Source organism: Panicum virgatum, chromosome 2K, assembly GCF_016808335.1.
Source record: "Panicum virgatum strain AP13 chromosome 2K, P.virgatum_v5, whole genome shotgun sequence".
In the NCBI taxonomy this organism is placed as follows: Eukaryota; Viridiplantae; Streptophyta; class Magnoliopsida; order Poales; family Poaceae; genus Panicum; species Panicum virgatum.
The window spans coordinates 51,477,563-51,489,761 of NC_053137.1; the positions used below are offsets into that span (position 1 = coordinate 51,477,563).

At 43.9% G+C, this 12,199-nt stretch overlaps 2 protein-coding genes across 3 annotated transcripts; both read left to right on the top strand.

Annotated features, from left to right (window-relative positions):
* Positions 1 to 83: 83 nt before the first annotated feature.
* On the top strand, positions 84 to 6,597 carry LOC120695796 (MADS-box transcription factor 8). Of its 2 annotated transcripts, none has more exons than XM_039979031.1 (8): positions 84 to 438; positions 3,634 to 3,715; positions 4,218 to 4,288; positions 4,652 to 4,751; positions 5,058 to 5,099; positions 5,236 to 5,277; positions 5,946 to 6,103; positions 6,258 to 6,597. In XM_039979031.1, the coding sequence occupies exons 1-8, from the start codon at positions 254 to 256 to the stop codon at positions 6,304 to 6,306; spliced, it is 729 nt and encodes a 242-aa protein (XP_039834965.1). In that variant the 5' UTR covers positions 84 to 253; the 3' UTR covers positions 6,307 to 6,597. The 2 variants fall into 2 exon arrangements, with proteins under 2 accessions (XP_039834965.1, XP_039834966.1); XM_039979032.1 differs by having other exon boundaries at positions 92 to 438; positions 3,637 to 3,715.
* A 2,549-nt stretch (positions 6,598 to 9,146) lies between these two features.
* On the top strand, positions 9,147 to 11,632 carry LOC120695797. Its single transcript, XM_039979033.1, has 2 exons — positions 9,147 to 9,711; positions 11,305 to 11,632. The coding sequence occupies exons 1-2, from the start codon at positions 9,345 to 9,347 to the stop codon at positions 11,340 to 11,342; spliced, it is 405 nt and encodes a 134-aa protein (XP_039834967.1). The 5' UTR covers positions 9,147 to 9,344; the 3' UTR covers positions 11,343 to 11,632.
* Positions 11,633 to 12,199: the final 567 nt, after the last annotated feature.

The following is a 12,199-nucleotide window of genomic DNA, read 5'->3' on the forward strand; positions in this document are numbered from 1 at the left end:
AATGGCAATGGGGGCCGCGACCCAATCACTCACCACCCCGCTCGCCCCGTCTTTTTAACCCCACCCCCACGCCCCGCTCCTCTCCCCTCCCATCCCCGCCTGCGCCCTCCTCACCTTTCCCCTCCTCCGCTTTCGCTTTTGCTCGGCTCGATCGGGGATCGGAGAGCAGCTAGCTAGCAGCAGCTCCGGCCTCCGGTGGTGTGGGTGCTGCGGAGCTAGCTGCTGGGGCTAGCTGGAACAAGGGTTGGGAGCCATGGGGAGGGGGCGGGTGGAGCTGAAGCGGATCGAGAACAAGATCAACCGCCAGGTCACCTTCGCCAAGCGCCGCAACGGCCTGCTCAAGAAGGCGTACGAGCTCTCCGTCCTCTGCGACGCCGAGGTCGCGCTCATCATCTTCTCCAACCGCGGCAAGCTCTACGAGTTCTGCAGCGGGCAGAGGTATACATACGCACGCGCCAGCACGGCGCGCATACATGTGTGTGTACGAGTTGGCAGCACCGGAAATCTCACCGGATCTGGCCTCCGGAGAAAGCGCACGGGGTTCTGGCGGGAGCTTGGAGGGTTTTCCGAGCTCGCTAGGCCACTAGGGGGCGAGGTTTCGCGGGGATCTGGGTGAGACCGGGTGGATCTACCAGAAGCGCAGCGCCTGGTTTCTAAACTTGTGGTGTTTTGATGCGTTTTCGAGGTTTGGGAGTAGAAACTTGGTGGATTTCTAGCGGAATTAGGGTTTTTGGTTGCTCTGTGGCTCACTGGCTTGTGCGGGGTGTAGTGATCTTTGTAGATCTGGTGGATTTTGTCTCCCGGCCGGGGTTAGAGACTTAGAGTACCACCCGATTGGTCTAGAGATGGCGCGAAATTCCCGGTTAAACTAGCTAACTGCATACTTGCAAGCGTGAGAGTTAGAGACATCAAAGCCAGGGCCGTTATTAATTGCTCAGATTTTGGCATGTTTTGGCGTGCCATTTGACAAGGCTTTGGTGACTTGGCGTTCTGTTGTCGTGCAGGGACACTGGTGGAGGTTCTCGGCATATGCATCCCCTGACCCCTAGTTTGTTGGGAACGTATCTAGTGCAAACCACAGTCTTCGTGAAAACCCATGCAAATCAAGACAAAAAGTCGTATAAATTCACCAAAAAATCACACATGTAGATGATATAATGATACACACCCTTGTAAAATATCTTGTCCAAACTCGACTTCGTTTATGAGATATAAAAATAACAAATTTCTAATAAATCACTTGGACAACTTTTTGACTTGAAATTTGTTATTTCTATATCTCACAAACAAAGTCGAGTTTGGACAAAATATTTTACAAAATTGTATATCATCATATCATTTACATGTGTGATTTTTTCAGTGAATTTAGACAACTTTTTTGCCGTGGTTTGTATGGGTTTTCACGAAGTTGTGATTTGCACCAGATATGTTCCCTAGTTTGTTTACTAGATCGTTTGGGATTTGGGTGGAAACAGAAACGTTTATTTGCATCTGAGTGGCTGCTGTTTCTGATGTCCCCCTTGCCAAAGTATATATTTTTGTTTCCACTTCATAAAAGGTAAAAGGGGGATCTCATGGCAGTGCTTAGCATCAAATTAATAATGAAGATTGATAACTTAAGCTTTTGTTTTGTAGAAAACGAAATACTCTAAAGATGCCAGGGCATATATGAACCTTTAAATGTCAGTTTTCCTGGTTTATTTGTATTTTTTGTCATGATATGCACCTGAAACGCTATTAGGTTAGTTTTCTGGTTCGTTTGAATGATCCAACATACAATAAAAAAACAATCAGCGTGATTTTAGATCACTCATGAATTTCAGTATGTAACAAATTTATATAACTTTCTTCTTTTCTAATCAACATAAAAAAATTGACAGTTTGTTGATGAACGCACGCAATCTGCCCAAATTTGCCCTCTCCCTAGAGAACATTGTAATTTCGGCATGGCTCTACAGGAAAAAAATGATGGAAAAAAGGAAGAAAAACTTGAGCCACAAATTAAATTTAGCTGCTATATATGGTAACGATTACATGTGTATTGTTCTGTGTCTTTGCGGCACTAAATATTTTGCTAAGATGCTGGTAATTTTGTACAAACTTTCGTGAGGATCTGACTGGTAATTGCAAGCAGTTGTTCTTCTTTCTAAATCTGAAACAACAAACTTTTATTTCTGTTGCAAATGTCAAGAAGAAACCAGAGTATGCATTTCTACACCTCATTTGTGTTTGTACGCTAGACAGTATATTATTACTTACATGCTCATCATTTTTGGCCCTCTTATTATTTTTTAATAAGTTCGAGAGGTCGCGATAAAAAACGTGAATTACTTTTACATCAAACAGCCTACATGTCTAACTTCATTTAATTTCAAGGGAAAACATAATTAATTTATCTTTGACGTTTGCATTTGTAGTATTGAAGTATATGGCTGTGAGCAGCAACCGTGAGACCTTGTTCTGTGTTGTTCCAGGACAAGGAAAGGTAGTACACAAGATTCCTAGGATTGATCTGGAAGTATAACTAGGGTACAATCAAATGACAGCTTTCAAATGTCATTGGTTGCGTCTCCTCACCTGTCTTACGGAATTGTCTTTTCATGCCCCCGTAAAACTCTCCAAGGAAAAGCTTTATCAGATGTCCTTTCAAAGACTATACAATTACTACCTTGGGTGTGTTTAGATACCCCAAACCCCCCAAATCCAAACTTTCCATCACATCGAAACATTAAATATAGCAAATGACCCATGCATGGAGTACTAAATGTAGGTAAATAAAAAAACTAATTGCATAGTTTTGATGTACGTTGCGAGACGAATCTTTTGATCCTAGTTAGGTCATGGTAGGACAATATTTACCACAAACAAACGAAAAGTGCTACAGTGTCTGATGTGCCTTTTCGCATCCCTTTTCCCTCCATCTAAACACAGCCCTTGCCAGTACTATAGTATTTTATGCTGACAGATACTCATCGTATACATTAGATTTTGTCCGTCCTATCTCCCTCTCTGACCTGAAGTCCGCAGCACGGCAGAACAACTGGCTGTGTTTAGATCCGTAAAATGGTAGTAAAAAGGGTTACACTGAACACTGTAGCACTTTTCGTTTGTTTGTGGTAATTGTTGTCCTACCATGATCTAACTAGGTTCAAAAGATTCGTCTCATCGTGTACATTAAAACTATGCAATTCATTTTTTTATTTACCTACATTTAATGCTCCATGTATGAGGTAAAAGATTTGATGTGATAGGTGAATAGTGAAGTTTGGAGAAAGAAATTTTGAAACTAAACACAATACCCATGGTATTGGGGCGAATTATTTATTCTAGGGTTCCGTTGGGAAGCTAGGTTCTCTCTGTTGTGCGTTTTTGTTCGTGTATCTAATAAGCTCTATTTCGGGGTGAAAGGATCCGAGCTTCAGGAAAATTTTGTGTCATGTATTATTACTGGCTTACTAGTTCTATGAACTTGTCAATACCATTATAAAAATAAAAGCACAGATGCTTTGGTATTTTTGTATGCAACCAAAATCCTTCTAAAGTTGAGAATCTTAGTCCCATTTGCATCTTATCTTCCCCAGCCATAATATTTTATGTACTCTGCTAACTATCCATGTCAATTTGAACTTGTAGCAGCATCACCAAAACACTTGAGAGGTACCAAAAATCCAGTTATGGTGGACCAGATACTGCGATACAGAACAAGGAGAATGAGGTTATTAGCTTGATACTTTTATTATCTGATGAACCAGTTCTTCCGATGTTTGCTCTTCTGTTTAGTATTTCCCTGGTTGTCAAGAGATTTATACTAGTACTCTTCCATCTGAAACAATTTATTTTGATCTTTAATAAATAATTAATAAGTAAACATGTGGTAGTTACAAAAGCCATATCTTCATTTTATTCAAGTAAATATCTTGTTATAGAATAATTCTTGAATCATGGTACATTCATACATAGGATATTGCCATTTGTTTCTCTGGTTTCATATATGAGCCAAGTACGAGTTACCATCATAGCTATAATGATGCAGAAAAACTAAGTTTGCATCTTTCCTTACCTGTTGTTTTCCATATATAATTCCATGTGAAGTGGTATTTTATTTTAATGCAGAATACATATTTCATCCATTTATCCACTTTGCTAGTTTGCTCAAAAAACACTTAATGCGTACTTGTTTCCTTAGAGATTTACTGAAGTAGTTCTTATTTTTTCAGTTAGTGCAAAGCAGTCGCAACGAATACCTCAAACTGAAAGCAAGGGTTGAAAATTTACAGAGGACTCAGAGGCAAGTTGAATCTGTACTCGATGAGTGTTTTTTTTTCTTCATGATGAACTGATGTACTTTGGATTAACGTATGTAACTGCTATGAGGTTGGACAATTGCTGTCAAAAGTGCAATAACTAGGTAGTACTGTAGTCGCTAGTGTAAGTTACCAGTCTACAGCAGGTAGTTGGTTACATTTTCTATGTAGAAATATCTAGGTATCTTTATGAATTTGCCCTAGTTTGGTTGACTAGTGTAAAAACTAAATCATTGGGTCCTAAGCATATGTACAAGTTGAAGTTGTTAGAAGAAGGCAGCTTAATGTGTATATATAACTTATTTAAAATGCATATAATTGTTTATCAATTTTATTGGCAACTACAGAAATTTGCTCGGTGAAGATCTCGGGACACTTGGCATCAAAGAGCTTGAGCAGCTTGAGAAGCAACTTGATTCATCCTTGAGGCACATAAGATCCACAAGGGTAATTGATTGAATACAACATTTTTTTCATGCAGTAAAATTCTCTTGGAGAACACAATTTTTCATGTACTGAAATAAATGGTTCTCTTTGTGTATATAATTGTGACAATACATAATTAAAGTTTTCATTACTAGGGATTGCAACACAAAATATATATAGTGTTTATAATATTCAACAATATTTCCGTTGATTTCATATATTTCCTGAAACCTATTATGCCAGCCTGGATATTTGATTTAGGTCTGAATGATACAGTATCATATATCTTTAATAAATGCTAACTGATCAGAGTTTTTTTTCCTGCAGACACAGCATATGCTTGATCAGCTCACTGATCTTCAGAGGAGGGTATGTTCATAAATCATAACATAATATGAATGATGTCGATTTCTAGCCATAGGTTTAAACTTCATAGTTCATTTCTGTTCAGAAAAGAGCTTAGGTACTGTTCCAACTAATTATAATGATGTCAACCATTTTCCAGGAGCATATGCTGTGCGAAGCAAATAAGTGCCTTAGAAGAAAGGTATGCTTTACCAGCTATACTTGATGTTGCATACATTATTTTCTTTGATCTTACCTAGAAACTACAGGAAATATCATTATGTTAATCGTTCAAAAAAGGAAATATCATTATGTTGTTCTGAAGTTTCAAATCATATACAGTTTGAGCCAAATGCACATCCGGAGAACTAGCTAGGTTCTTCAAGTTGACTACTGTTGACATATATCTATATATAGCTCTGTGCTACCTCTACACTATACGCTATATATTGCGAATTCATGTGTCATCAATGATTTTGTTTAATTTCCACCAGCAGAAATGAGCAATAATTATCCTGACTGAAGCAGTTTGCATGTACACTAGTACTGTTCTGCTTAATTATCTTTGGTCAGGCCGGTTTCTCAAGAGAAAAACACTGTAATTTAATTAACATTGTATTTTTCAAAAAGGATATTCTCCCATCACATCATCTCGTTCACCTGCTATATATGAGGGTGATCCTTTATATATTTACCAACTGGACCAACATTGAACGTGCATGGGAAATCAAATCATATAATGTTACACTAAAGTGGGTATTGATTTGCCCAAGCATCGCTGGGGATTGCAACACACGTAACTGTACTCAACTGATGAGCTGCAGGGTTACTAATGTGCCTTGTGATTGTTTTTCGAGGAAATGTGAACAGCTGGAGGAGACCAGCAACCAAGTGCACGGGCAAGTGTGGGAGCACGGTGCCAACTTGCTTGGCTACGAGCGGCAGTCCCCACAGCAGGGCCCGTCACATGTTAGCAACGGATTCTTCCATCCCCTGGAAGTTGCCCCTGAGCCAACCCTGCAGATTGGGTACGATGCCGTGTGTACCTGCAGCTTGCTTCCTGTCATTCGCTAGATCTTATTATCTATTGTCTGCTGTGTGGTGCCGTCTCTGAAATGAAGTCTGAATAGCCATCTGATACTGTACTGTATTCTCTGCCGTGTTTTCCTGGAATGCTTGCAGGTTCGCTCCTGAGCATATGAACAACTTCATGCCTACATGGCTACCCTGAAGATTGGGCCGGAAAGGAAGGAAATAAAAACGCGACGGCCGTCCTCGCGTGATGCTCTCTGCTGCAAGTGTGACTGCTGTGTTCCAGTCACACACATATATGTCGTCTGTCTGTGTCATCAATGTGTGGAAAACAAATTAATATTTGTGATTTGTAAGCGCACGTTGAAGCGCGCGCAAAGACTAGCTGTTTGATTATCGATCGATGTCCAAATTAAATGTATCCCATATAAAAGGCCGTACATCACTGCCTGCTACCTGCTGCATGCATAAAAGTACGGTGTATATCGCCTGTACGGCTGTCCATTTCGTTATTTGCAGTACAAGTTTAAGCGTGTTTAGCTCTAGAAGTGTCTATGGTTTTGCTGTGTTTAGTAGGTGTAGCTATATGTATTGCAAGGAAACTTTTCATGCCTCATCCATTGCGCAGCTGCACGCACACGTCTGTACACTAGCTCCAGAATAGAAATGCAAAGCATAGTACATTGTGCACAGAAAATCGTGCATACGAAGGTCGGCTGCTTTGTTGCCCAAACATGCATGCCTCTGATTGTTTGGGTCAGTTTCCAGTAAAACAAGGCAATGTATAATCTAGATCAGCACTAGATATACCAACCATCTATCTCCCATTGTACATTTTTGTATTAGCCTGTTGCGGGATTTCAGCAAAACATAGATGCGAAACTAAAGAAAAACTTATTGTAAGCTCAAGTCCAATTCAAAATTAAGCAGCAAAGGGCAACTCCGATCCGGCGTTATTGCAGCAGCCGCGTAAGGGATGGTTGATCTTGAAGCCGCCGGTTGCTGGAGGCTGGAGCAACGTGATGGCATCGCCGCTGCGGCGGTGCGGCCACACTTCACCGCTGCTGCTTTTTGCGCGGAAGAAGCCCGCACCAGTCTTGCCGAAAAAAAGTTCACGGAGGTCTGTCCAGCGCAACTGGGTTCTGCGTTCACCCCCGCCCCAAGAGGGCCCCAAATATAGCTGGTGGTGCACCGTTGATTTTGACCGGCCCGCGTCGTGCGCGTTCTCTCTGCATTAATCGAATCGGCCTTCTTGCTTGCCTTAGCTAGGCCGTCCGGATCCTCCTCCCCTCCACGCGGCGGCACGGAATGGCACCTCGTTGACGGAGTCGCGGTCAAGAGTCTCTCCACTCTCCTGGCAGCGAACAGCAACCGCGCGCGGCAGCGGTGCAAGCCGCGCAACCCAACCCACCGTGTATCAAAAAAAAAAAAACCCAACCCACCGTGTGCCGCCACCCCGCACCGCACCGACGTGCTCTGCCGCCGGAACCTGGGACTACCGCCCCCGGCCAGTCCATGCCCGCCGTTTCCCTCCGCGCACAAGTTCCCGGGGTTTCTCTTCCTTCCGCCCGCCGGCGCGAACGGCCTCGGGAGGAAGGGGCGGCGCGTTGCTGGCTTCGCTGCCTGGCTTGCTGCCGCCGCTACCTCCCGTCGGGCTCCATCAGAAAGCGCGCGAGCGAGCGAGCCCGGTTTCCCCGTCGGTCGGCCCACCACCACCAGTGTCTTCCCACGCGCCGCACGCCGCACGCCGCCGAAGCATGCGCGCCGGACACGTGAAGCACGTCGCGCCCGAAACAAGGACCGTCGGTACGTCGCTGTACAGAAATGACCCGTCCCGGCCGCTTGCCCCGCCGCGCCGCAACACGTTGCCCGCCGGGAGTGATCGGCCCGTCCGCGTCGCGCTGGATGTTTCCGTCACCAGGCCACGGGCAGGCGGGCAGGCGGGCCCCGTACCGTACGTACCCCCACCCACACACCAATGTAATCGCGTTTGTGGAATTGTTTTTTTAAAATATCAAGGAGCACTTGTGAATCAGGTAATAATTTAATTAGGCACCTACGCTGACTACGTGCTCAACATAAATGGGCTATTGAAAAATCCGAAAACACGCATACCGAAATTTACACACGCACCCACACCACACACCTATACACACCCACACACACCTCGATACCCCTTTTGGGAATTTTCCCAGAGAAAACACCCGGTTGAATCCCGATGGGATTGGAACCGCGGTGGGCAGAGCTACCCACCGGACCTTTGGTCCGTCGGCGTTTGTCGAATTGTGATCGACCTCCACAGATACTCTCGACACTGTACGAAGAGGTTGGTAGTTGTTTTTTTTCTGGAAGAGATTACCTCAATTCTAAATACAAGGAATTTTGACTATGCAGACGGATGTCTATTAAATTTCACCATCGCTCATTCGTTCTAATCTCTAAATACAGTTAATAATACAGCCATCTCTAAAATTTTTTGCAGCCTGCTATCTCTCAGCTCATTCTACAATAGTTAGTTTTTCAACATTTTAATATACATTACATTTATCTTTCTCACAAAATATTTTGATTCTTATATCAAAAAAATCAGATATAAGTTTACAACTCGTTTTTTTCTCTCTATCCTCTCTCCATGTCAGCATTTTGCTTTTGCTTTTATAGCAAACTTAATGCATGGAAAATGGGGCATAGAAGAGAGGTTGTGGTGGGTAATTTTCATCTCATGCCTATAAGTAATTTTGTTTTTTTCCCCTGTCTATTCCCTCTTTTTTACATATTATACTAGTGTTTACTCTAAATCAAGTTTATTCAATTTTGATCAAATTTATAAAAATATATAAGAATACTTAAATGCTTCCTCCCAATTCTATAAAAAATTCCCGAGATTAGTATATCTTGACTAGTAGGCCGTCAACTAGCGGCACAGTTATCCACGTCACCCCCGGAATCAACCAACCAATAAAGAATTCAATGCTGCGTCCGCCATTATCCTCTTGGAGACGCAACGCCCATTCCCCGTCCAGCTAGTATTTCAAGAGCGCCCATGTCCCCTTCCTTCCTTCCCCGGCTCTCCTTCTCCCTCCTTTGAAAGCCGCAACCCCAACTAAAAAAAGCCGCAAAAAGCAACCAAGAGACGCAACGCGGAGGCGGAGCGGACCCCATTTCGGCGTCCCCATCTCCTTCCCCCCCGACCACCTCGACCTCCCCCCTCCCCTCCGAGACTCCAGGGACGGCGGGATGAGGCCAGCGGCGGCGGCGGAGGCGGACGCGCACCACTCGCGGCTGCTCTGCGAGCTCTGCGCGCTCCTGCTGACGGTGCTCCGGGCGTCGCCGGAGGACGGCGGGGCGGCGCGGCCGCTGCTGCCACGGCAGGTGACGCCCGCCGGGGTGGCGTCCATGCTGCTGGGCGCGTCCATGGCGCTCATGCTCTGCGGCTCGGTCACCTTCATGCTGGGATTCTTCCTCATGCCCTGGGTCGTCGGGCTCGGCTGCGTCTTCCTCTTCGTCGGCTTCGTCACCAACCTCTCCGGGATCTGGAGGGCCATCCTCCTCTGGCCCGCCGCCGCATGCTCCGCATCGCCCAAGGAGGCGTCCTTCTCCCCATGTACGTGATCCCGCCGGCTTCGCCCTGTTCCAGGTTTACATGTTTTGGGGGGTGGAATTTGGAAACGTTGCCGTCCTCGGTATGATTGCAGTTCCAGGTCAAAATCGGAATTCAATGTTTTTTTGTTTTGATAAAGGCCTAAAGGATAATTCAGTGTGGATTCGGCATAATTGGGAATGAATACGAGAATTGGTGGAGTATATTGGCTTTGATCAGGGTTGAATGCACCGAATTGGGCGTTCATCTCTTGGATTCTGCCCTAGTTTGCAGCATTTGGTTTTTCCTTGGGCCCTTGAAACTAGAATATTTTTTATATAGGATAATTCTGTCCCTTTAGCTCAAAGGGGGCATATCATGGGCATGGCCTATTGATCTCCTGAGAATGTGAACAGCCTGCAGGTTTTTGTTGGAAAAGTGGTGCACCTCTCTTTTGCGGTTCTATTGCTTGGCTAACAAAATTAGCTTTGGATTTAAGCGCCCGCCATCCCCCGTCCCAATGAAAAGGGAATGAAAAGGGGAAAGGATCAAGGAAGTTGGGGGTGTTGCCTGTTGCTGCAAGCTAGTGCAACTTCATTCAGACTCATAGGGGTGCAAATTGGTGACCTTTAGGTGCACCTCCAACCCTATTTAGTTCAAAAATTTTGTACTACTTCTCCAAAATGGGATCTCAATTTGAAAAATTAGCACAAATATTTGAACTAAAGAGGGTTGGAGGTGCACCTAAGGTCACCAATTTACACCCCTAATTCAGAGTATTTGAACTAAAGAGGGTTGGAGGTGCACCTAAGGTCACCAATTTACACCCCTAATTCAGAGTGTGTTTGACTTTTACTTCTGTAAGTTAGATCTGGAAAAGATTATGGTAAAGTTATAGTTGATGAATTATGATACTGGAAAAAAGTATGTTTGCACCACCCAATTTATGAAAATGAAGGAGAGAAATAAGAATAAGGGGTGAAGTCAAAAAGGTAAATGGGAACTTTATTGCTTGGCTGCTTGGTGCTTGCTTACTAGTGGAACACTTTGTAAATTGATTCATGCTGATGGGATTGCGGGAGACAGGGAGAGCTGCTTAAGAAAAATGCTAGTAGCAATGAAGACAATATCAGGATTATCGATCTTGCAGAACAAGAGCTTTCCAGGCTTCCTAGTTAAAGTGCAGAAAGCCAGCAGACAAGTTGGGATTGACCTTTGCCTATTCCTTGCAGCATTTCACTATCATCCTTTCTTATATTTCCACTAGGGACAGAAATATTAGAGATACAAGACTGACACATAGGTGCAGTTTAGCCTCCGTGTCATCGCCAACCTCGATTACCTCTAGGAAAAAAGTATTGATCCAAACAAGTGAAAAATCTACTCTCTAAATATTTCTATTTTGTACAAAGTAGGTAGATAGATTGATCATGTCATCATTAACTGATACTACCATCTAGAATCATTCCACACGGAAATTCCATTGTCTTTATCTTTATTCCTTTAGTGCTAACCCTACATCGTTATCATTGTACAAAGACTTTATGCCTGTTTCACTTGTTTAGCTGTCCAATTGCGACACTGTAATATAACCTTCCTGTTGTCCACTTCTTGCAGGGCAAATATTTTCCAAGCCTCCTTTCATACCGATGTGAAGCTAAATACAAAGTAAGGCTCCCACGGAGGTGTATAGAAGCAGGGGAGTTTGAGCAGACTGTTGTCGCGACCAACCTATATTTTCCTTCCTGGTGAACTTTTTAACCATGTAACGCCGCAACAAGTTTGAAATGGTTTTATGCTGTGACTAGGAGGATACTTCTTTGTACATACGGAAAGAATGCTCTGGTCTAATCATCACGTGGAGCTTAGCTTAATATAATTGTTTCAGAAACGCTGTTCCTTTGTGGAACACCAAGAAGTTCAATATATTTTCCTTTTCAGTGAACTTGTACCGTACCAGTAACGTTGTTCCATGGGTCTTTCACCTGATTGTGCTGTTATGCTCCTCCAACTTTGCTCACGTTTTGACTTTGAGAGGAGTGGCTGCGATTTCCATTTCTTTGCAAAACTGAAGTGTCACGAACAATTGACTTTGCTTGCCTGGTGTACCGGAACCCTAAACTGAAAATGAGAGGAGGTCCTTACCTGCCCGGTCTTGACAGAAATGGCACGGCGTGAGCATTGACCTTTTTGGCTTCCCATCACTTCTGATTTGCACAGAGAACTGCTACGATGTGGCCAAAGGGGCCATGGCCCCTGGCTATGCAAAATTTTCACTATGTGAATAGTAATTTTAGCACTGTTTATCAGATTAGCAGCTTAATTACCACGTCTGCCCCCCTCCCCGATTCAGTGTTCCATTTCCACCACTGCTACTTAAACGTATGTCGCCTAATCCCTGTCCAAAACGAGCAAGCGCGAACAGACCTTGCTTTCTTTACTGTGCACCAAAAGGCTATCAGATCAGATGCGCAGACTGCTACGATAACCGTCGATGCCTGGAGCGTTGGGT